This window comes from Micropterus dolomieu, linkage group LG18, assembly GCF_021292245.1.
Source record: "Micropterus dolomieu isolate WLL.071019.BEF.003 ecotype Adirondacks linkage group LG18, ASM2129224v1, whole genome shotgun sequence".
In the NCBI taxonomy this organism is placed as follows: domain Eukaryota; kingdom Metazoa; phylum Chordata; class Actinopteri; order Centrarchiformes; family Centrarchidae; genus Micropterus; species Micropterus dolomieu.
In genome coordinates, this window is record NC_060167.1 from 29,607,146 (window position 1) to 29,631,962 (window position 24,817).

The 24,817-nt window shown below is 41.1% G+C and overlaps 1 protein-coding gene across 1 annotated transcript in view; it reads right to left on the reverse strand.

Annotated features, from left to right (window-relative positions):
• suclg2 (succinate-CoA ligase GDP-forming subunit beta) overlaps positions 1-24,817 on the reverse strand; it is a 118,116-nt gene that overhangs the window by 40,223 nt on the left and 53,076 nt on the right. Inside the window, exons 5-9 of the mRNA XM_046028941.1 lie at positions 19,897-20,049; positions 18,263-18,352; positions 16,676-16,772; positions 10,829-10,990; positions 9,432-9,574 (exon numbers count right to left, since the gene is read on the reverse strand). Of these exons, the coding sequence (XP_045884897.1) occupies positions 9,432-9,574; positions 10,829-10,990; positions 16,676-16,772; positions 18,263-18,352; positions 19,897-20,049 (645 nt within the window). The remainder of the gene's footprint in view (positions 1-9,431; positions 9,575-10,828; positions 10,991-16,675; positions 16,773-18,262; positions 18,353-19,896; positions 20,050-24,817) is intronic.

Genomic DNA, 24,817 nt, shown 5'->3' on the forward strand with positions numbered 1-24,817 from the left:
TTGCGGATTATTTCCTGTCAATTTGCAGGTCACGTTTCATATGTGACTTCCTTTTTACGCATTTGTGGAATCTTGTCCACTCTGTACCACATCTGTAACATCTGTAAACGGAGTTCTGTAAATGTGAGAGCAGTTTATTAGCTACACATTGTAAGAATATCCATTGCAGTACCCAGGGTCATCTGTAGGAGACAACAACTTCTGCTTCTGCTGGACCAGTGGACTCAACTCAGTCAAAATTTTTCTGTACAAGTGTATATACCGTAAAACTTTTTTTTTGCTAAAATCACTGAATTGACCCTGCTTTATTTGGGACAGATGTCCATAAGGGACAGGCCTTTAATTATTTTTGCACAAAACTGAAACTACTATGAAACTGTCTATTTTTTTTAAACAGAATAATTGAAATGCCGCTGGCCGGCAGTGAGCTACTAAACTTGGGGGAGAAGTTGAAACAAAGCTGGGAGCAGCGCTGCAGCTTGTGGACAAATAAAGACCCATTGGACTCTATTATGCTCTGACAACTACGCTATTTACTTGTGGGAGGAGCTCAGAGTAAACTGCTTTTATTAAATTAGCTTTTTACTTTAGTTTTGTGATTACAATGTTGATTTATCTTCACTTGAGCTTCTCGGCAGCTAGCTTCCACGCACATCCGGCTCCACTGTCCCAGAGCTCTGTTGGACCAATTCTACAAATTTATATAAAAAAAAAAAATGGACAAAACTGGACATTGCTTGGAGAAAAGACAGCGAGAAAGTTGAACTACCTGGTGGGTTCAGATAATATGTGTCTGTAACTTTATTCAGCTATCGTTGTTCTTTACTGTGAACAAGTTAGCATAGCTTAGCCCTGATCGATTCGAACTCCATTCAGAAAACAAACATTTTCGAAGTTGTTGTCATGCGGTCTTGCTGACAGACCCGACAAAGCAGGAATTCATATGTTTAACTAATCTGCATCGTTTTGTCCATTTATTGCTATTTAATCACAGCAAAATGTTTACTTTGGGTTCATACAGCTGTAGTAATGGCGAGTTGTGTTTATTCCCGTTATCGTGTTGTGTGTGAACACTTGACAGTTGTCCAGCGATAAAACCCCTGCGAGGAAAACGTTGCGACGATTAAATTTGCGTTTGGTCAGAATACAGCTTTAGGCTGCACTATGGAGTTTTCAACTTTGTGCCCATATCTTGAAGTCTTTCTATGGACAACCTTGAAATTCTCGCCTTTAATGTATACTTGTCACATTGGTGCAGTAATTTTAAATGTACGTAAGCAGAAGAGGTCCCATGATAGACAAAAACCCCAACCCTATACCTGTCACCAAAGCAGGATTTTAATGCACTGTAAGCAAATCTACAGGAAAACCATTACATGAGGTGGAGCCTTTCTTTTATAATGGCAAACCAATACAATGACCTACACAGCAGCTCTGAAAGAAAAAAAAGAAATACATCACCCTGAGAGCCACTTGTCCCTTGAAGCACAGAAAACCCCCACGCTGTCCGCTTGTTACAAGCAATGTTCACTCAGTGGCCTGGCCTGAATATGGCAGCCCCACTGTGTTGGCTGGACTAAGTACTCGTCCCACCATGGCTGGCCCCCTATTTAGTACTTGTGTAATATTCTGCGCACTGGGAATGAACTCCATTACTGTGGTTGCTTGTTTTCTCCTTTCTCTCCTTTTCTCAAGAGCTTTGCATTGCTTTTCTTTATAACACAGGGAATCAGCATCTCTCACAGGCCCTCGGCTTCAGGCGGAAAGGTGATTTCTTTCCTTCTAAAATAACACACTATGGGGCTCTCACATCGCAGGGGACTCTTGTGATTAAAAGTTGTTGGGGTCCCTTGAGGGCCGCATGTGTGTGCCGATGTGTGCGTGATGTGGGTGCCACAATACAAGTGGGTATTTGCGCCTATTTGCGTTTCCGCACTGTGACTGAATGAGTTGTGTGATTTCCATCACAGTCGCGTGCTCTTGGGACCCAGCTCTGTAAAATAGGGCTCCTTTCCTTCTTGCCTGTGCAGCCACAACACATTTCTCTGGCTCACCTGGCTTGGACTGGAGCCACTGCCTTTCTGTATCTCCATACATGTTAAAAGTAAATTAGACATGCGCTCAGACCTCGACATGTGGGGATGAGTAAGGCAGTGTCTGGGCTCCTGCAGGATTTAGCTAGCAGGCATGAAACTGAGGGGAGCTCCTCGCATTGAGTTAAACAGGATTTAGCCAGATGAAAGGCTACAGGGAAGAAAAGAGAGACTGAAAGAAAGAACATGCAGAATGGAAAGGGGAGGGAGGAACCACAAGAGGAAAGTGAGATGGCAGACTGGCAGGAAGAAACACTGGGGTGATATGGTATGAACCACCACCTAAGAAGTGCTGAATAATACCAATAAGGACACTTTCACAGAAAACAGAAGACAGTGAATGGTAGTAATAGTGGTGTGTCCCCTGTGGAGGGGGAGATGGAAATGCAACAAGGAGAAAAGTAGTTAAAGGAGGACCACAGGTGAGTTAAAGCAGAATCACTGAGCTGGAAAGAAGGAAAATGGCATTTAGTTTTGCTTGAGGGCAATGGGGCCTGAATCACTGGGTACATGCACAATAATCCCACACAAATAGGGGGAGGTGAAAATGCAGGGAGAATTCAGACACACACACACAATGTTCCAGATTGAGATCACACACATGCCAGTGGGAGCTGAAAAAGATGTTTCTCGATCAACAGCGTGACATTAACATTAACATGTGCATACAAACACACTTCCATATTCGCAGGCGGGCTGGGTCGCCCAGCTGAACTAATGCTAATGTGCCAATCTGTGCATCTTCTTTCACCTCTGAGCGGAGCCTCCTCACTCCGCATGCCTGCTTCGGCTTAAACAATGCAGCAGCAGCAGCATGGCAAACAACAGCAGCGTGTAACGAGCCGACAGGTAACCGCCGAGAAAGAAAACAGACACACATCCATGCACGTACAAGCTTTTGCACAGAATCACATAGTATTTCGTATGGAGAACGTGTAATAAAATGTGTAAATGTGGGTAAGGTGTAGCAGTGTGCAGTTGTCACTTGATTTTTAAAACTTAGTCTATTTTTATATTTGCCCTCTTTTTCTTAGAGTATATTTTTGTTCTTCCGTCTCATTTTACTTTTTGCACTCACAGACACAAAGAACTACTGAGCAGAAGGCAGAACACGATTCACAACAATGGAAATGAGACTGGTTCTCTGCCAACAACGTCAGAAGAACAAAACGTTATTCTGGGAGGGAACGACTCTATCCACCCTCAAAAATAGTTCACTCAGCGGAGTTGGAATAGTTTGGATTCTGTGAAAAGGACAGAGATTTTGTTATTTGTGAACAGAAACATAAAAGGTGAGGGCCAGAAGATAAAAGTGACCACACAAATGATCCCCATAGTCACCCACTACTCTGAAAGAATGAAGTTTTGTTTATTTAGTTTATATCTTATGTTTAGTTGACCAAAATGTAATCTTGCTAAGTGTAAGCCAAAGATACAGTGACATTCTGAATTCTTATAGGTCAACATCAAGTGAAACGCTGGTTTGATTTCACCGTGTTGCTCTGTGGGCAGCTTGAGCAGCTTAAAAAAAGAGCAAGAGATGCGACGTCAGCCCACTTTCGTATTATTATGCACCAGCCCACGTTCTCCTCCTCAAGATTCTCCCTACCAGTTCAACTGTTAGCCAAGGTTGTGGAGCTGAAGCAGTAAGACAGAAGACAGTAGGGATAAGATAAGGGTTTGGCTGGCTTGCTATTTAGCTATATTGGGTGCCTTTTTTTGAAACATGTTCAACTTTTCATTAAGTTGATGCGCGTCAAGCGAGAGAGCTCATGTGGACAAGTGAGAGAGCAGTGAGTATGGAAAGTGTGGACTTGATATAAAAAGTTTCTTTCATCATTAAGTCTAATGGTAGGTATATAAACTACACTGCAGACTGGTGTCTAGGGCTGGACAATTATTAATAAGTAATCAAAACTGAAATTTAGAACCTCTAACCGATGGTAATTTCCTATGTCAGTTATTTCTTTTTTATAATCCTATTAATATTTCCTCCACCGTGTGTGTTCTAGGGGTGACCACAAATAGTCTAAGATTCAATGCTTTGATAGGCAGAGCCTGATTCTACTGTAAATCTCAATGTCGAAGCTTCGCAGAGGCGTTATGAAACGAGGATCATATCATTTTGGTTATAAGGGGGTGCTCAATGTCTGATTTTACATAGAACTACTGGTTTTCACCCAATAAGTTAATATACAGTCTATAATGATATAAATATCAACATATAACGCTGTAAATGAAAATGTGAAAAGAAAGAAGCTTTGTGTGAATAAATCCAAAATTGTAACCCTAACCCTTAAGGTAGGGGGCATCAGTGCGCATGTGCGGCGTAGTGTGTGTGGGGTGTAGAAGAAGCAGAGAGACAGAGGCGGTTTCTCAAGAATAAAGCGGAGCAACCTTGTGATAGACTGACAACTCGCTCGCTTTCACTTTCTAGCGCTTGCTCTTTTATATTCGCACACCCACACACTTGCTACGCACACAAATGGCACTGCCCTTAACTTCACTGCATCTGTCACGTAGTTGTCCTTTGAAGAATGAGTAGAGGAAGCTAGCCAGGTGTTGAGTGTTACCATGCTCGCACAGTGTGAAAGTGAAAATCATTAGTTGCGCATTGATATTCATGATTGTGTGAAATTTTAGTAGTGGCGCTCATTCATTCAGCAGCGGTGATGCGCCAAACAGAGGAACACGTCTCTGTTATGTGCACGATAGACTGTCCAGCGCTAGACTTCTGAGTTCAGCTTAAATAAAACAAAAAAGAAAGAAAGAAAGAAAGTGCCCTAAAAAATTGTACAAACGGACAAAAGTGAACACCAAAGACCAAGTGGCCTTGCCCCTAAAATGACATTCCAGGCCTGATTTTATGCATATTTTAAAAGATGTTGGTTTGGTGATTTGGAGACACTTAAAATATCTGTGATAATACTGTATCTCAAAAATGAACCTTATATAAAAACATATGGTATATACGAATAGGATTATGCATTTGCACAAACATAGAAGATGTGCTTAATTATTAATTTTTGTTACATTTTTATTTTATTGTAAAAACTGATTAAAGGCATAGTAACTGATTGTAATCCAATGCATTTTTTGTTAAATTAACCGAATATTTCCTCAGTTTGCTTATGCTTCGTTTTGTATGTGCTCTGAGAAAATAAATCTGGTTTTCCTACACAGTCCTGGCTCTGTAAATGGAAGACAAAGAAAGTGGTGTGGCCATGACCATGCCACACAACATTGTTCCAGTCAATCTGCAACAGGTGGCGTTAGCACTCGTGCACAGGAGTGATGGGGGCGCTGGGAGAGAGTGTTCTATACATCAGCACATTCGAAAGTGCTGGACTTCAGGCTCTATGAAGAAGGAGAAGCCAAAAAGGAAGAGAGGTGTGAAGACTATAAACAGAGAAGAAAGTTATATGACCAGGCAAGGGCGAAGGTGTTTCAATGCTGGAAAAACCTCAGAGATTTTAACGTTGGGGGTGGAGAGTCTGAGGGAGCACTGAGGGTAGGGGTGTATTTATTTGGCATGATGAGTTTAAACACCAACAATCTTTCTGCAGAATCACTTACTCTCTCTTTAAAATGAACATTATGGCTGTGTTCAAAACAGATAAAAATGCTGTGTCAGAAGGTGTTTAACAGGGCAGCGAGACATCGAGTGCTGTTCTCGTAAGATGCCTTCAAACTGCCCCTTTAACAGTCAGTTTGGAAGGCAGCATAGATGCTGACTTGATGCTGCCTATTACCCATCAATCTGTGCGCCAGCAGTAACTCACAAAAAAATGGACAAGATGGCAGACAAACAAGCCGAAATTCGTCTACAAATATAAGTTTTTAGTAGTTTTTTCGCTTCGATTTCTGAAAAGTTAGTGAGAACTGAACACTGAACTATCTTATTAGTCCGTGACTATAACCAATCAAGTTTATTTAGTATGAGTTCTGAGGCTTCTGTTATCTATTTGCCTTTTCAACAGCTAGCTAGCTAAAGCTAAGGCTAGTGACTGACAGCCAGAAGAGACGTAACACGGTGTGCTGACGTCATAACGCCATAAACGCTGTCCTAAAAGGCTTTTCGAAACTAATGTTCATAAAGATGCCTTCACTGGAAAGTGATGCCTTCTGTCTATTACAGTAGCGAGGCAGCAAGGCAACTGCCTTCTGTTTCGAACCCAGCCAACATTTGAATCTTATTTTAATGATGTAATCATTTTTTGCCATGGTAACTGATAGTTTGACTTAGTGGTGTCCCTTATTCAGACATACAACAAAAACAAGGGTGGGTTTTAGAAAAATGTCATAATTTATTCTAGCCCATAAAAATTACAGAAAACTGCCTTAAGCCCTGAGAACAAAATGGATGTCGAGTTGGACAAAACATCCGTCTGCCACTTTATTTATGGCACAGGCACAAGGCAATAACGTGGTTACTTGGCTGTTGGTATTTGCTCCCTGCTCCTGCTTCATGCCTACAGGTAATGTGAGGGAAACCTCAATAAATTCAGCCATTCTGTCAACAAACTGTTCTATATGTGGATATGAAGAAAGTGGAGCTATTTATTTTAGCATGAAAAATAAATATGTCCCTGCTTAAAAACCCGGGGGCCAAAATTTCAGCAAAGCTGAATGGTCTAGTGCACCCAGCTGAGCTACATAACATCTAACATTTTAACACACACACCCACACAGGGCTACACACTGCACTACACACACCTTTATGATTCTTTTTTTGTCCCAATCATTTCATTTTGACTTTTTTCTCTTTGTTGTTCCCACTTCGCATACAGTATCCCCATTTGATCTGTTTTCTCTTCCCTTTTCTTTCAGAGAATAATAATGTTTAAGGTAATGAATACTGGAGTGAGCAAACAAGAAAAATGAGGCTTTGTCAACCCAGTCTCTGCTATTCAGTGCCAGCATTACTCTCATATCACTTCTACTCCTTTCAGCACAATGAGCCTGAGACATCAAAACGAAGACTGAGAGGGAGAGAGCAAGAAAGATGGAGGCGGGGGGACAAACTCAAGACTAAAAGAAAAGACTGACACTAAAACACCTGTTTTCGTGGAAATGCATGGTGTCATTACAGCGGGCTATTTCCTGCTATACTGCTACAGATATATAAATATATGTAGATATATACTCTTATGCTCTTTCGAATATACACAATTTTAATTTTCCCAGTCAAGAATCAGAGTGCTCTCTAATGAAAAGCACATATTCATGTATGCAGCAGAACATTAATGGCCTTTCCCTGCAGCCGCTATCAAACCCATTTTATGTAGTGCCAGTGGAAATAAGCACCCTCATATGCTGTCAAAACTACTAGCTGAAAGAAGAAGAAATGTGCTTTTTAACAAAAGGCAGAACAATAATGATGTGAAATGCAAGTAATCCAGTCCGTCAGGGACTTCAAACTGTGAAACGATTGTCAACAAAGGGTTGCATACTGCCTTGATATTTAAGGCAAATAAGCAGAGCAAGGTTCTCTCCATAACTTATTGACACAAGGAATCAATAATTTTTGCCCTGTCATTTTCACAGAGCCTAGGGTGTGATTTTAATTTTAATTTCTGCTCATATTTTTGAGTTTGGGAGTGGTAATTTTTGAAAAAAAGAAAAAGACAATTAGATGCAAATGAGTAGCTCTCTCGCTCTTATTGTGAAATGATTAACATTCACTCCACAGATCAGAGCAGGTTTCTCAGCTCCCCTGGTTGAAATGCTAATGGTGCTTCCAAGCCAGTTTAATGTCAATCCTATTTCACTTTTTTCCTTGTTAGGGTGGAGCTCCCTGTCTCTATTTCCATACACAGCAGCAGGAGGGACAGACAGCAGGCTTACTCCCCCATCTGGATCTGGGGAATCAGCCCAAGACAGAAAGAGGAGGAACAGGAGGAGGGTGGAGGAGGCTCCTCTGGCCCATGCGGGAGTGCAATGAATGCAGACTTTAAAACCTGACTTTGCCTCTGCAGAATACCACCTCATTTAAAAAGGTTTCAATAATAACAGATGATGGCCCCATACCTGGAGAGTGACACGTCTTTGTAGTTTTCTCTCTCCCCTATTGATCACATTTCCACCATATTCATTTTTATTTTCCCTTACAGACCATTGGGATGAATTCATGTGAGACCAAATAGAATCTACACACAGTGGAAATCTGAGTGAGGAAATGTATCACCTGCTGGGCTGTTAAGGTTGGTAGGTTTTTAACATTCATCTATAAAAGGTCTGCAACACTGGTCTGTTCACTGCTGTGTGATAAATATGAGGCAGAACTCGTTAAAATTCTACCATTTACAGGCCGTCACACGCTTTTCTAATGGTTGTGTGTCAGAGTCGATATGTAGGCATTCTTTTATTTTTTTCTGGATTTATAAATTAAGTAAACTGGTGTTATTATAGTAACGCTAGAAAAGCAGACAAATGTGAGAGTTTGATTTCCACCTCTAGTAGATTACTTGAAAGCTGTGGTTGAATTTGGCAACTCCCAAATGTGTAGATACCTTTTAATATTAGTGAGAAACACATTTTTAAAAGCATTTTCTGCCAAGTGAAATCAGCATGTTTAAATAAAGGTATACAATAGGGGGCCGACGACAGCATTGGTTTCAAATGCTACTACTGTATACCATAAAACCAAGCCCTGCCAGAGACACATAGGCAACTGCAGATCACTCCAGGGATGTGGGAGTGACAGCTTCGGAGGAATTAGCTCTGTGATGACTGTCAACACACCATCAGCACTCCAGTATCGTTACAAGGCTCATGTTGTTTGGTTTGGAGTTATTAGCTTTCTGAACATAGAGCTGAATCACTTGTAAAACACCCCAAGCTGCCACTCAACTTGAGCCGCAAGACTTTTAGAGGCACGCTTTCAGTTAAATTTGTATGCGTGCATTCACTTGGCATATGAGCCTGTGTTGCGTGTTAATATGCGTTTTTACACGTGTGTGTGGATCCATGTGTGATAAAAGCAGAGTTTTATTGTACAGAGCAGCGATTAATCATGCCACTGCAACTGAAAATGATGGTATATAATCACACAGCCTCCCAGCCTCACTGTTCCCCTCATGGACATATGCCAAGGTCCCTAGTCTAATGAGCGCTGTTATCCCACTGACAAACCAGATAGACAAGGCTTTATGAATGTGCAATGACAAGAAACATGACTGCAATACCAAAGACAATACAACAGATGGCAAAATGGCTTTTTTAAAATTCTGACTTTTTTTTTTAAAGACCAGCTTGGCTTATGTACTCAATAGTTACAATCAAGCTTTGTCAAGAAAGAAGAAGCACACAATCACTTTTTTAACAGTTTGTTCCTACCTTAGGGTCAGCACTGAGCAGCTTAAAGGCCTCGTACACCTGCCTTTCTTTGACTCCTCCCCCAAGGTCCAGGAAGTTAGCTGGCTTTCCTCCATGCAGGTCAATGATGTCACATGTGGCCATCGCCAAACCGGCTCCATTCACTGTAAAAATTCACTGTGTCAGTTCAATTAATGTGCAAATATGCATTTAGAAATACAGAGGATAACTAAAAAGCAGACACATTTAACCAAGTGGAAGTTATGGTGTCAGGTGAACCCATTTTATATGTTGAGTGAGTGTTAAAGGTACTATAGCCTAATAATAACCTAATGTACAAGCATTCTGTATTTATAAGGTATAATGTAAATAGTATTAAGTCCAGGCTATAGTCCAGAACTTGAAACAAAAGAGGAAAGTGTGACGGCAGCAGCCACAAGTTAATTAAAATAAGATTACAGCTGCTCAAGGAAAGATGACATCTACTGTGAGAACACCCATAAAGGAAAACCAGCAGTGAATTATCAACCAAAGAAGAGCAAATAGCTGAAAAAAATGTCACACTTTAAAAGTGAATCTGTTGGAAATCTTCTAATCAGGAACATTCAATGCTTCAAGTCGAGGAACACAGAGAAAATTTGATTATGACTCAACTCTCGACTTCAGAGAAAAGACTGTTGATTAAAAGAGGATCTGCTATGCTTCTTTTGCGGCCTGTGTCATCATTTAGCCAACTGCCAGCGCGGCTATCCTGCTGAGTTGTGCGGGAGCCAAGCGCACAAAAATGTCTTAGCTCATTTGGTTTAGCCAAGCTGAACTTGTGTCCTGGCAAGCTCCCCGACCGAGGTCTCAATAAAAGGGAAATTTGCTTTAACAGCTGTCACTTTGGTGGCTTACAGAGCTCTCAAAGAAGCTGCAGGGCCTTAAAAGCTGTTGTTACTTTAAGAGAGGCTGGGAGCTGGGGATGCAGGAGGAGTGTGTTTGCATGCATTTGTGTGTGTGGGGTAACAGACATCTAATGTGTTTATGAGGCTACGGGGTAAGACGCGAGAGCACCTGTTAGTGCTGCTGTACAGTGTAAAAGCTTTGATTTATGACAAGAGAGGGGGCCTTTAATGAGAATGCTAACAATCTGGCTCACTGGAGACTTTCTGGGCGGATTATGGCTAATTAGAACGCATTGGTTACGGCAGCATTCCTTCTGGAGTCCTCAGAAAGCTGCTTTTAATGTGGACTGGAGAAAAGCCCAGGCTGCCTTTACTTTGACTTAAGTTTTAACTGTGTCCGAGCTTTTCACTTATGCGACTTAAGAGATGCATTAAAGCCTTATGCCAGGAGGGGTTCGCTTATGAGAGAATTCATTTATTTGGTTGGGGTGTGTGTGTGTGCAGGAATGTTACAGGGTTTTGTTTCCATACCAAAGCAGGCAATGTTTCCGTCCAGTCCGATATATTTGAGGTCCCACTTGGCTGCCTCCATCTCTGTGGGGTCGCTCTCAGTCATGTCGTCCAAGGCAAACACAGCTTTCTGACGGAACTCAGCGTTGTCATCAAAGTTGATCTTCGCATCAAAGCAAACCACTGGAGGAACGGGGGAGACGACAAAGACAGGGTTAGGAATAAAGACAGCAACAAAGGAAGAACAAAGACGGTGAAAGCGAGAGATGGCAGGCAAGGGAAAAGGGAAGAGGAGGAGGACTTCAGACATAAAAAGCCAACTAATTATCATTTCTAAAATCTCAAATTAATGAACTGAGGGGTGTCCCCTCGGCCTACTGGTCTTAATTATTTCAGAGGTTGGCTCACTAAGGGATGGGTTTTTGATGCTGCCTCTAAGGGATATACCATTATAGCAAATGGACATTTCCTTTACACTTCAAAGAGAGTGCACTTCAAAGAGACCACACTCATAAAGCTACCTGGAAAAACACACAACACTTAAATAGTGGCTGTAACTTAAAAAGGAATCATTGGAAATTTTGGGGAAGTACGCTTATTCGCTTTCTTGCCGAGACTTAGTTTAGAAGATCTTCATGTCTGTATAGTTAATATATAGCTAGAGCCAGCAGAGGGTTAGCTGAGCTTAGCATGATGACAGAAAATGTGGAAACACTTAGGTAACTGCCCGAAGGTAACAAAATCTGCCAATCAGCACATTTTAAAGCTTACGATGTAAAAAGCACATTTGTTTGATTCATGCAAAACCTTAAGTGTAAAACCAAGTGGCAACCTCTGGGGCTGAAAAATGAAGCCAATGTGGAACTGCAGTTCATCGACTGGGCACTTGAGACTTGTTAAAGAGAGCCATGTTAAAGAGGTGGTATAATGCTTTTTGCCTTTTTCCCCTCTCCTTTATTGAGTTATATACTTTTTTTGTGCATGTAATAGGTTTGCAAAGTGAAAAAGCCCAAAGTCCAGCCCAAAGGGAGTTCCCATCTCCCACAGAAAACTCTGCTCTGAACTGCCTGAAAACAGCTCGTTTGTAGTCCAGCCATTTCCCTTTCATCCTTGTGACGTCAAAGGGATGAAAGTTAAATGCGGCTCATATAACGCTCACCAAGCAGCTACTCTGACACGCCCTCAAAAACACCGGTGGAAAAACACTGAGCTGCAGCGCACACCTCTCCTCTCCCTTCCAAACACTAGCTACCCTCCAGGCAGTCAGTGGACATAAAGTTGTTACTGTGATGTAGAGACAGAGCACAGTTATAACTTTATGGATGTGAAACTCAGGCAGCTTCGTCAGAGCAAGGAGGAGGCCTTCAGAAGTGGGAACAGAGTCCTGTACAACCTGGCCAGGAATACTCTGACTAAGGAAATCAAAGCTGCAAAGAGGAGCTACGCCGAAACGCGAAATAACAGCTTTGCAGCAAACGACCCTGCATCAGTGTGGAGAGGCCTGCGGACACTCACTAACTACAGGAGACCTTACCCCAACACTGCTGGTACTCAACAACTGGCAGACGAGCCACCACACCCCCACCCCCATCACCATACCCAACAGCCCTGTGTCTGCTGTGGAATCGTTCAGGTTTCTGGGATCCACTATATCCCAGGACCTGAAGTGGGAGCCCAACACTGACACCATCATCAACAAGGCCCAGCAGAGGATGTACTTCCTGTGCCAGCTCAGGAAGCTCAATCTGCCTAAGGAGCTGCTGATCCAGTTCTACACAGCGATCATCCAGTCTGTCCTCTGCACGTCTATCACTGTCTAGTTTGCATCTGCCACAAAAAAAGGACAGGGACAGACAACAACGGAGAGTCAGGACTGCACAAAAGATCATTGGTGCCAACCTGCCCTCCATACAGGACTTACATTTCCAGAGTCAGGAAACGGGCAGCAAACATCACTGCAGATCCATCTCACCCCGGACACAACCTGTTCCAACTTCTCCCCTCTGGTAGACGCTACAGAGCACTGTACGCCAAAACCAACAGACTTAGGAACAGTTTCTTCACACAAGCCATCACTCTGATGAACAGCTGATTTCTGACTCAGAGTGTCAGGAACAATTCCTGTGCAATAACCCAGTAACTCTAATCAGCCACCTGTTTACTGGCTAACACTTGTTTATTTATTCACCATTCTCTATTTCAGTGCTGTTCATACTGTCATACAATATTGTCATATTGTAGATACTGTATACCAATCCACCTACCTCAAGTCATTACTCCTGCACAAGATACTTATACTTTATTTATTCCCGCATCCTTTGCACTATGCTTCATTGCACTGTGTATATGTGTACATGTATGCATGTATGTGTACCTGTATATTACATCCACCTCCAACATGTACATACTCCTGCATCCTTTGCACTCTGCTCACTGCACTATTTGTCAATATCTCTATATTGTTTTTGTTCATGGTGTGTAGATTTGTGTTGTCTACACTGAAGTCTGTGTCTGAGTTTATTTTTATTATTGTGATATTGTATTTTTGTATGAGTAAGCAAATCGGGAGCAATGAACAATCCTGAGTCAAATTCCTTGTATGTGTACACATACCTGGCAATAAAGCTGATTCTGATACATTTGTTACAGATTAATAACTCTTGCTCCAGCCTATGTTGCCAAGCTGGTCGGCAACATGTACAGCTGAAACAAAGCCGTGTTTGCTTCTCACTGACCCGCCCTTCTCTTCTTCTGATTGGCTAGTAGTCCTTAACTAGGAACTGCGCATGTGCAACTCCCAACAAAGATCATTTAGAGACAAGATGCATCACTCCATAGCTAAAACGAAGCTTTCAACACAGGGTGAAAAGAGGAGCTGCAGCTATGTGCAATATGACAAAAAAATATGGTGTTTTTTGAAAATTATACCATTTAAACCTGTTCTGATACAACCTCTAAATTAGCATAATACCACCTCTTTAAAGTTGGTCACTGTTGGAACAGTGCAAAGACTAACAAAGATAGTAACAGCTGTTTCTGGTTTAACAAAAAGGTCCATCTCTAAAGGGATCCTTTCCATAGCTTTGATGAGTTTTATTTTGCTTCTGTCCAGTTTGAAGTATGTTTTCCGATGATCTGCGAGGTACAGTTACTCTTTTTGTCAATGGAATCTGGTGGGCCGTAGCGCCCATTTGTTTTGGTCTGAGATAATGGTTCTGTAGCGCGACATTTAGTGGCAGTGAATGTTGCAGCTCCTCAGCATCAACTTTTACACGACAAACAGACTGTTAGTCACCCAATGTGTAATAGTAAGTAACGGTAACAAAGTATAGAAACATGAAAATTGGCTTTGGGAGTGACATACAGACAAAGACAAACATAAATAAAACACAAATAGACACACAGTACATGCAACAGGCAGACTCTCCTGGGACTAGGGCGTAGACACGTTCTGTGTCCTCCAGGTGAAGTAGTACTCCAATTACACAATTCTTTTTGTTTTGATTTTGACACATCTATTATTGTAGTAGTCCATATACAAAATTATTTCAGCTTTTATCAAATGAGACAAAAAAATAAATAAATACAAATTTTCCGGGCATGGAGAAATGTTCCTTTCCAATACACGTCTGTTGAACGGCTGCAGGAAAATAGCTATGTTCCCTTGTGACATGTGAACAAATCGAACTAAAGAATCAGTCTATTTTAATGTAAAGCTCATCTACAAAGCCTGCCTCAATCCCAGCCACTGCTTCTTAGTGCTGGGAGAAAAGGAAACTCGTACCTCTCAGTAAAAATCCACCGTTTGAAAGGAGTCATTTCACTCATTAATATTCATAAGAAACCGTGAAACAAACTTCTCTTGTCAATCTTTGATAAAGCATACTTTGAACAAGAATCTGTTTTTGTGGAGACTAAATAAAATGAAAGAAATGATGCATCTTCAGCATGTTATAATAAGTCTCGATAGGACACATCACAGTCAATCTATGTTCAGAGCTACAGACAAGACAATCACTCTTATATCTTTGGGAGAAAAACAAAGTTCAGCACAAGTTCAACAAAAGCAGCATCACAACAGCTAGAATATGCTCTGTGACCAAGTAGAATGTCTTTGTAATCTGAATGATGAGCAGTTGAAATGTTAACTTGCTAACCTCCACTCGTGTCATGTTGTGCCAGTTTACTGCGTTAAGTGACAACAGGGGACTGACATTTACCATCTCTCTGTTTCTCTTGTGAAATCAAGCGTTTCCATCTATCAGGGAACTCTTAAGACAGGGAGAGAGGACAACACGTGCAAAGACTATAGAAACTGGACTGAGGCAGGCCTTGAGCGCATGAATTGAAGCAGAACCCATTGCTACGATAAACAGTGATCCAAATCTCTATGCGAACTCTCATTTGACACACAAGAAGCCTGGTATAAGCTACAGATTGCAGAATCGCCTAGAAAAGGGAGAAGGCACACTGTTCAGAATCAACTCTTCCAGCTGTTCTTGGAGACAATTTAGAAAAGCATCAGTACTGAATGTAGCTCAGAGTCCCGTTCAGTACTGAGGTTTTTTTAAGACCAAATATAATACAAAATATATGTGTTTTGGACAAATCATGTGGAAACGTTTAAGCTGACACGTGACAAGAAAATGGGAAACTCTGGGGTAGCTTTTAACATGGTACATCAGACAGTTGTTGAAAAAGGACTACTACCAATTTAGACCTCCATTAATCTAACAGTAGTACCACTATTTTTCACAGCCTTTTCAGCGTAACAGTGATGAGCTAAAGGTCAGAATTTAGACCTCAGTCTCACTGTGACAATTTATATTTGAAGTACTAAGAGTTGTCTGGCAATAGACATTATTTATTGCTTGACTACACGATATATTGATCCTGAATCAAATTAATTGAAGTTAATTTCAATAGACTGAACATGTAATGGGCTAAGCTGCACTATAACAAAGACGAAGAGAGAATGACCATTTCCTAACCTTTTAATTTATTTTCTATTCAAAGACACTACATTTCTGTCTTCTAACAGTATTCCAGGCTAGTGTACAAAAGTATTTTTGGTTCAGCTCATTGTTAAATATCAGAATAAGGTAGATTTACAACTAGAAGATTCAGAAGAATGGTTCCTTCACGGAACAAAACAAGTGAATTATTGATTTTTGACGAGGACTTTACGCAAGTACTTGGATTTACCTGATTCTTTTTTTTACCAAGATCAGAACAGCTCTTTTTAATAGTTAAGCTCTCAAAATTTTGCTAAAGACTTAGACTAATTCCTTTTTCTAAAAACATTGTTAATACTGAAATTAAAACTTCTAAAAAAAGTCTAAGTCATTTAATTATTGGCCTGATGTGCTCTACATGTACAGTACATAAAATTAATTCATATTCTCAAGTGGTTATTCTCAACTATGGAGTGAATGATTTGTGTGTCTGTAGCTGCTGCTGTAATTCCTCATTGTAGTTCCTCATTACTAGTTGATGATAGATACGCCTTTAGTTAATCATCAACAACAAGCAATCATCAACAAACATCAACATGCTATGAATAAGCTCCCTGAAGCCACTTGGATTTTGATCCACACAAAGTCACGCTGACAAGAAACTGACGTCAATGCGTTGCAATAACTCTTCACATTCTTAAATGCATTCAGACCCGAGGAGATACTGTGTCTGTACCCGACTGTCAGTGAGTAATAGGTGGCTGCATGTTCATGCGAAAATGCAGACTCCTCTAAAGTGTTAAAAATATTACAGATGTTTAACTTGATTTAGAGAGAGTTAATAACAGGAAAAGGAACACATGCAGGCACATGCATGGACACACAGACAGGCATTTTCTCCGACACAAGGTACCTTGTCCTTCAGGAGTCTCTCCGAGAGGATTGACTTCGACTTGAGTGGCGTCGACTTTCAGAAACAGATCATAGAGCTTCTTAATCTGATCTGCTGCCTGCAAGGTCCACACAGGACAGTAATTACTTGACGGTTCGGGTTCTGAGCAGCCGGCCCCGCCAAGGCCACTCAGCCTCCCACACAGGCAACATAAAACATGGCATATCACCTTCAACTTCACGCAGTCTGAGTTTGTTTTGCATGCGTGTGTGTGTCTCTGAGCCAAAAGGGAAAGTGTTTTTCACTTTTTACAAAAGGTGTGATGAGCAGCAAATTATATTACAGTATAGAGGGCATTTCAGAACATCCCACCTGGCAGTAGTATCCATAGGCTTATTTTTTTTGTTATTGCTGTTTTCATACATGATTGATATTTACAAGCAGTGTGTGGACAAAAGATGAATAAAGCCAGTGAATTACAGTAAAATGCCTTAAAAACACCTAAATCATCACTGTCAAAATCCCCATTTTAAAAAGATCTCAACTGATATCTCTATTGCTGCAGCTGTAATTAGTAATGAAGACAGCTCGACATAGCATTGAAAGACTTCAATGCACAGTTCCAGACACAGTCCGACATTTTTACTTTTATTTTTCCTGTCTCACACTCTCAAACACACACACACACACACAATCAATATAGGCATGCACACACACTTGCCTTCTACACAAAAAGGTGCCGACATCCCATAGCTCATTTTAGATAGAAAAGGTATTTCAGAAGATCTGAAATTATCTCTGAATTAAACAGTCTGACAGCTGACACACGGCAACCACTGGAAAGCATACTGACAATGCAGACATTTAACCAATCACTTTCGAGTTCTCTCTTTGCCCGTTTAAAATCAATGCCTATTCAGTATCCTGTAAAAAAAAGTATCACATACAATGGGATGTAAACCAAAGCTCAAAGATCTTTGACTCTAAGTTTGCTTCTCAGAAGCAGATTCATTTGGCTGATTTCTACGTATTCCATGTGTTAGGATTCTGAGCTAATCTGATTTCTCATGCCATGGCGCCCGTGGAAAAGAAAACAAATTAGTGATCTAATGCCAAGAGACAAATGGCTTTGAAATTAACCCTACGTCTAAGCACACATACCCACTTTGAATGTGAACTTGGTGTTTCTGTACTATTCTTTCTTGGCTTCATGTAACTACCTAGTGCTGCCTGAACAAGATATGTGAAACTTGTTTCACTGTCCTCAAAATTACAGGTTGCCCACATTGAGATGTGTTTTGTTTCCTGCTGCATGATTAACTCACAAAATCAAATGTATGTTCTATCAAATAATGGTCCCATTTGTGATGTCAGCTCCCCCAGCCTGGCACAGCACTGTGCGTCACCAGATATGACAATAGGCCACCTGGCAAGTGAATCCAGCATAATGACACTTCGCAACTTGCCTCTGGAAAACTATTAATAGTCAGAGTTGGGTCTGTTTGTGAATGAGGATACATCTGTCCCTGTATATGTGTACGCGTGCATTGTAGATCTTTCTGCGCCTCCTTTGCGTTCTGACTTTAAAGCCTTCAGTGTGTCCATTACCTGTCTCTGCAGCGCTTCTTTGAAACCCAAATTAGCTGCCATGCGAAGTGCCTGGTCGTCTCGCACACCTTCAAATATATCTATGACTTCCTATGAGATGTGCAGTGAAAGTGAAAGAGAGAGGGAGGGAAACAAATGGAGAAAGGGAGTGAGAGAGAACAAGAGGCTCAAAAGCTAGGCTATAATTTGACACAAAGCGGATGTTCATATTAAACTGCTGACATCATAATTAAGTAGTGGCAAGCTGCCAGACATGGAGAAAAGGGACTGAAATGATGGATTTATAATCAACAGGCCCTCGTATCTTTGACTTTCAGAAAGAGAGAAGCTCTCTTATAATGCACAGTGGTGAAGTATAAAACAGCGGCTGTCGTTTGCTAGTATGAACTAATTCTGTATAAACTAGGTCTGGACCATATAGATTTTAATGAGATGTGTGAAGGGTGTACTGCGCTACTGTGTTTTAGATAGCAACAACACAGCTGCATCGCATGTACAATGTGATATCTTCGGTGGAAATAATGAATGACATAAATCTCAGCGGGATCTTTACAATCTGCTCCAACATCTGTAGACTATAGCAAAAGAAAGACACAACAATAGAAAACACAGGCAAACTCCATCTGTAATGCTTAAATTGTGCATCTGTTAACAATGACAATGCCAAGTGAATACAGTGGATGAGGTTCTGTAAATAAAATCTAATTAATAGCGGTCTAATTAAAGGCTGTGTGTTTCTGTGTATTCGTTCATTTTAAGCTTCAGTGTATTGCTCTATGTGTGCGTCGTGTTCAGCTGCTGCAGTGCGCATGCAGACAAGACAAATTTCCAACTCGAGCAAACTTTCGCAGGTTCTAACTGCCTTCTCGCGTTGTGTGTTTACACTTGCAGCGAATGTACTCACGTGAGGAAAGCGTCGCAAGGATTAAATTCGTATTTGGTCTGAAGGCCATAAGACCCACTGGGCAATCCAGTCCTGGCATGATTTGAAGCCAAACGTAACCTTTGTCAATTTCTATGAAGGTCTTGGCTATAATGACTTATGCATAGATTTATAACACGATATAATGCTTCCATTATAGAGACATTATAACAAGACATTATAACAATTATTATAATCTAGGGCTGACCCATAATAGTCGAAGATTCGATGCTTCGATGGGCGTAGCCTGATTTGACTGTCAATCTCACAGTCGAAGCTTCGCAGCGAAACAAGGATCATGCCATTTTGGCGATATGGGGTGCTCAAAGTCTGATTTTGCGTAGAACAACCCGTTAATATACAGCCTATAACAATACGCATTTCAACGTTTAATGCTGTAAATAAACATGTAAAAAGAATAAAACTTTGAATAAATGTTTTTGTGACGTGCATGCAAAATGTTCAAAATTCATACAGATTTTCCATAAAGTAAAAAAAACAGAAAAAAAAGGTTTTTTCCTGGCAAAATGTGTGTCACTTCAAATACGTGTAATAAATTCTTAGAATTAGTTCATGTGGTACTATGTCCACCTGTAATATATTATACAGATCAATCAATTGCTGCATTGCATTTGAGGCAGATACATTTCATTTACATCTTCTTCTTCTCCTTTGATATTGTAGTGATGGGTATATACCACAAATCATATACCTTAAAGATGAGTTCTGGGGTGCTGGCGGCTACCTCCTCAATATCCATACCTCCCTGGGGGCTTCCTACCATGACAGGACCATTACAGGAGCGGTCCATCAGAATGGCAAAGTATGTCTCCCTGCTAATGTCCAGGGCCTCAGCAACCATCACCTAAGCATGGCACAGCACAAGAAAGAGGGGCGGTTGGAAGAATGCAGCTACAACACCAACTTCACTTCATTATCACATAAAGGGTTCCTACTGTAGCTCTAATACAAATCCCATTTAATTTATCTGTACTTCCCCTAGTATTTGGCAAACCTTACATTTTTAAATTACTGTGCATTTTTAAAAAGGTCCACAGCGGTCAATACTAGATTGAGCGCAGTGGAACACAGGCAAATAAGCAGGGTCCATAGATTGTCAGAATCTTTGAAGCATAGGTCTGAAAACATGTCTGTGAATGAGAGAAAGGGAGGCTAATAAGAGAGTAACTTAAAGTTTGGCAGATAAGCAGAAAGAGGAAGCAAGCAAGAGGCTCATGTGGAAAAGAAAAAAAGAAAAAAAAAAAAAAACAAAAAAAAAAAACACACTCACAGGAAACTACCAGTTGTGTGGTGGTTAACGAGCAGCAGGTTTTCTTGATGGGGTGTTTGAACATGTGCAGCCCTTGTGTTCTGCTTCCACCCTATCGCCCAGCAAATGAGGATGGATAGCCTTCTCTACCTACCATGTTAACAGACAGCGCTCCTGTCTCCTTGTCCAAATGTTGTTTTCTCCAGTCACTCCAACAAGTTTCCTGTCGTTTGACTTGTAGCCTGATTCTTCACTCAGACTAAACATATTCTATTCCCACTGTCTTGTTCTTCCCTTTTCCTCTCAAACCCCATAACTGTTTTTGTCTCCTACAGTCTTCTTCCACAACCATCTTTTACAACCCCTGTCTCATCTTCCTTTACCTTCTCTACCATCCTTCTATCAGTCTCTATCCATGACAGCAAATCCATGTAAATGCTGAATTGCTGCACCTTTTCCTGTGGTGTTCTTTGCTCTGTGGTGCAGTATGGGTTGAGGACTGACATGAGCTTCATTGGCAGGTTGACAGCTAAGCTCTGGCTGTCATCTGACAGACCAGGTTGTGACTACACTGTTGCTGTACTTGATCCTTCAGGTCAGTCAACGGCTGCTCTTGCCAGGTCTAATTTCAGTGCTTCAAGTAAAACAGGGGCTGTGTCTGAAATCATCAGTTAGGCTATTCACTACTCCCTGCTCACTATTTAGGGAATTCAATGTAGAGGACTATATAGTGAGTAGGGATGAAACGACTACCGGTTTAATGGCAAACCATGGTAATATTCCCGACGGTTATTATTACCGTACACATTTTAATTACCATGAGAACCGGGTACAGTTAACCGCGCTATTATAATCTCACGGCAAACACTGTCCAGTGTCTCACAGAAGCAGGCGCGCATGCGCAGAATGCAACGTGGGTTTGTTTGGGTCAATGACAACACCGCAGAAGACAACGCTGCGGAGATGTTTCAGTCACTCTTAAGTCCGGTCGTATTTAAGTTTTTATGAGAGCACTGAGGGAAACTTGATTGAAGAAAATAACCTTATAGTGAACGCAGGGTGAGTTAACTTCTAGCTTTGGTTTGTCTCTCTGACTTGCTAACAGCTTGTAAACTGAAGCCTCTCTTGTAAAAACGCTACACGTTGCTCTGTTGCTGTGTGCGTCAGCAGAATCTATTCGTCCACTGCACGTGATAACACGTTACGCAGTTTAGGCAACCAACCAGCATATGTAGAAACGCTACAGACTGCTCTGTATTTATGTCACTGTCTTCTAAAGACTTATTTGTTTTCATGTAATTGTCCACGGGGTCGTTTACCTATATAATATAAAATCTTGATAATGCACACTTTGATTTTCATATGTTTACAAAAAGGTATTTGCTGTTATTTTATTTTTTATACAAACAAAATGGCAATTGTATTTGTAGTTTTCAATATAAAACTTGTTGAAATGGTTACAGTGTGTGTATCAGTACATTTTAATATGTTTTGGCACATTTTTACAATACCGTGATAATACTGATAACCGTGATAATTTCAGTCACTATAATCGTGATGTGAAATTTTCATACTGTTGCATCCCTAATAGTGAGCTCATCTGCAACATGAAAAGATCAGCTGGTAGACCATTCATAATAAATACTGGCATGCATTTTTGTGATAATTACATGATATTATACTGAGCGTATATTCCCAAAGTACAATGTACTTTGCGGCCGCTTGGAGCTGTTGTGCTGGCTCTGGGAGCGTCAGGTTAGCTTTGCAGCAGTAACTGTAGCGACAGTTTGCTCACCACAGCTTAACTAACACTAGTTAGATTGTATCGCTGTTCGCTCTATATCATGATTTCATTTGTCATGGTGTTGGATTTTTCCAGAATCGCTTACTCCACCTTTGAAATGACATTCAGGCAGATATGTTGGTCTTTAGTGACTGAGGAGGGAAAATCCCCCTCACGTAAATTTCTTAAAGTGGAGGCAATGTCAGACTGAAGACGGAAATGGCAAAGTCTGTCTGATATCAGGCCCTTGGACCCTGCTTAAAGTATGTTGTTTGGAAAGCAAGAAGGTTCTCCCAGAGAGCCGGACAATACTGGGCATGTATGACCTACAAGCTACCCCAGACAGAAGTGCGGAAAGTAGCCATGGCCTTGTCGTCAACAAGATGCTCCTGGACAGGGGCTTGCATTAGGTCACATCTGCCTGAAAGGGCTGCACCACCCAGACAGAACCGATAGAAGGTTTATACAATTCAACTTCAGGGATATTAATCTGTCCAGTTAGGAAGCATAAGCAATTGTGAATGAATGTCACTTGTTTTGGTGCAAATGACAACAGGTGCACTGAAGAGACAACTGCAAGGCAACTCCCAAAAGGGGAATGGTTTTTGGTGGCAACAGACAATTGCTCTCTACTTATCCTTCCTGAATGATTGATCTTTAGTTTTTGTGTTTTGCTAGTGTCCTGGTCATAAGGCGGTACCTGCAGCCCATTCAGGTTGCACAGGCAGTTCAGCTCCTCCTTGCAACATGTCGTGGCAAAAAGGTTTGCTGTGTCTCCCACAGCACAGTCTCAAGAGCATGGAGGAGATATATGAGGAGAGCTAGACGGGCCTCAACCCAGCAGCAGTATCTGTTCATTTGTGCAAAGAGGAACACTGCCAGAGCCCCACAACATGACCTATTTCAAACAAACTATTTCTTTATATTGAGCAGTGTATAAAAGGTTTATGTAAGGCACACTGAGAAACTTTTTAAACTAAATGGTGATCAAATGTCAAATATTATTAAGCATGTAGTTTTTGGCAAAACATTTTGAGTGTTGCAGATTTTTGAAAGGAGTTTGGTCCGGCATTGTTTTGTGCTATTCCAGGCCATTTAAACTGGGTAAAAGCCTCATGTTTTGGGCTTTCGCATTTCTTTTTATTCATAGCTATATTAAAAGATATTCAATAAAAACTTTAAAGCAGACAGAACCATTAAAGAATGCTGCAGAGAAAAGTTGCAGTGGTGTCAACTCCACAGTCTCAGCCGGCCGGTGGCGTTGCTGTCTCTCAGCCTGTCAGGTGGTAGGTTCTGGTTAGTGTTAGTGTGTGTTCGGATGCTAGACGCTAAGTTGCTTTCACTGAGAGTATGACAGCAGAATATCCCTCTTCTAAATTTGTAACCACTGCAATAACATGGTATTCACAGTGTAAACTCTGGAGAAATGAATGCCTTCAACAGGAGGAGAAAATGAGAAGCCTATGTAGTTTTAACTTGGCGGCACTGCCAATGGCAATTACTGTAGAGAACAATGGCAAGCTGGGTAGCTAGCAGTGATTTGTGCCGTAATGGTGTAACGTTCACAATTTATTACATGGCTAAGAAACTGGTAAAACAAACTTCAAGATATCATCTAAAGGTAACCCAAAAATTACCTACATTTGTACTTCAGGTTGCAATTTTCGAACTGCTCTCTCCTTCCGTCAATCTCCCATTTTTCTCTCAGCACAATGCACGGTGGTAAACAGTGCTTGGTTATAGAACATCAGTTATACACTACTTTTCACAATGCACCGTGGGATACTCTGAGTCCACTAAACAGGATATGTTAATTCTCACTATACAGTCGGACAGCAGTACAAAATGACAGACTCACTATTAGTGGACTATCTAGTGAGTAGTGGGTGACACAGCCAGGATGCTCTTGGCAAGACAATTAGATGGCCAACTGGAGGTCACATCTCCTCTCGCTGACATCTAACAGTTTTGTTCTGTTTATTTTGTTGTTTGTTTGCCCTTTCCTCTGCCTCTCAGACATGGAGTTCATTCTGAACGTCTTGGTCCGTAGGTGCTTTTTTTTAATATAAATGACATCTGTGACACTCATTTGATTCCATCTAAATTCTGCAGTAGGGGTAGGAGCAGGACTTGGGTGGAATGGGGGCTAGCAGAGGTAAACAGAAATGGGGAGAGACAGAGAGCAGGCCTCACACACAAGCCACAGCCGAAGGTTGCATCATCTGGAAATCTCTGTTTTGAGAAGGTACTGCATGCAGCATGCAAGAAGAGAAAATGATATCTCTGCTTGTTAGTGGCACATAGAAACAGTTGTTTACCAAACACTATAAATTCACAGAGGGCCCGGTTCAATTTATGCAATGAGCCATAACACCAGCTAGTGCAGCGCAAACCCACGGTAAACAACAGTGGACAGCTACTATTTAAACGTATCAAAAAACCAAACACAAGAGCCAAACTGTCTTCACAGTCATTAATTTTACAGAACTGCATTACTGGACTCAAAATGCCTTGAAATGAGGTCAGAAGAAAAGGAGAAAAAACAAAGTATATCTTTCTTGTCTTCAGTCGGCAAAGGGG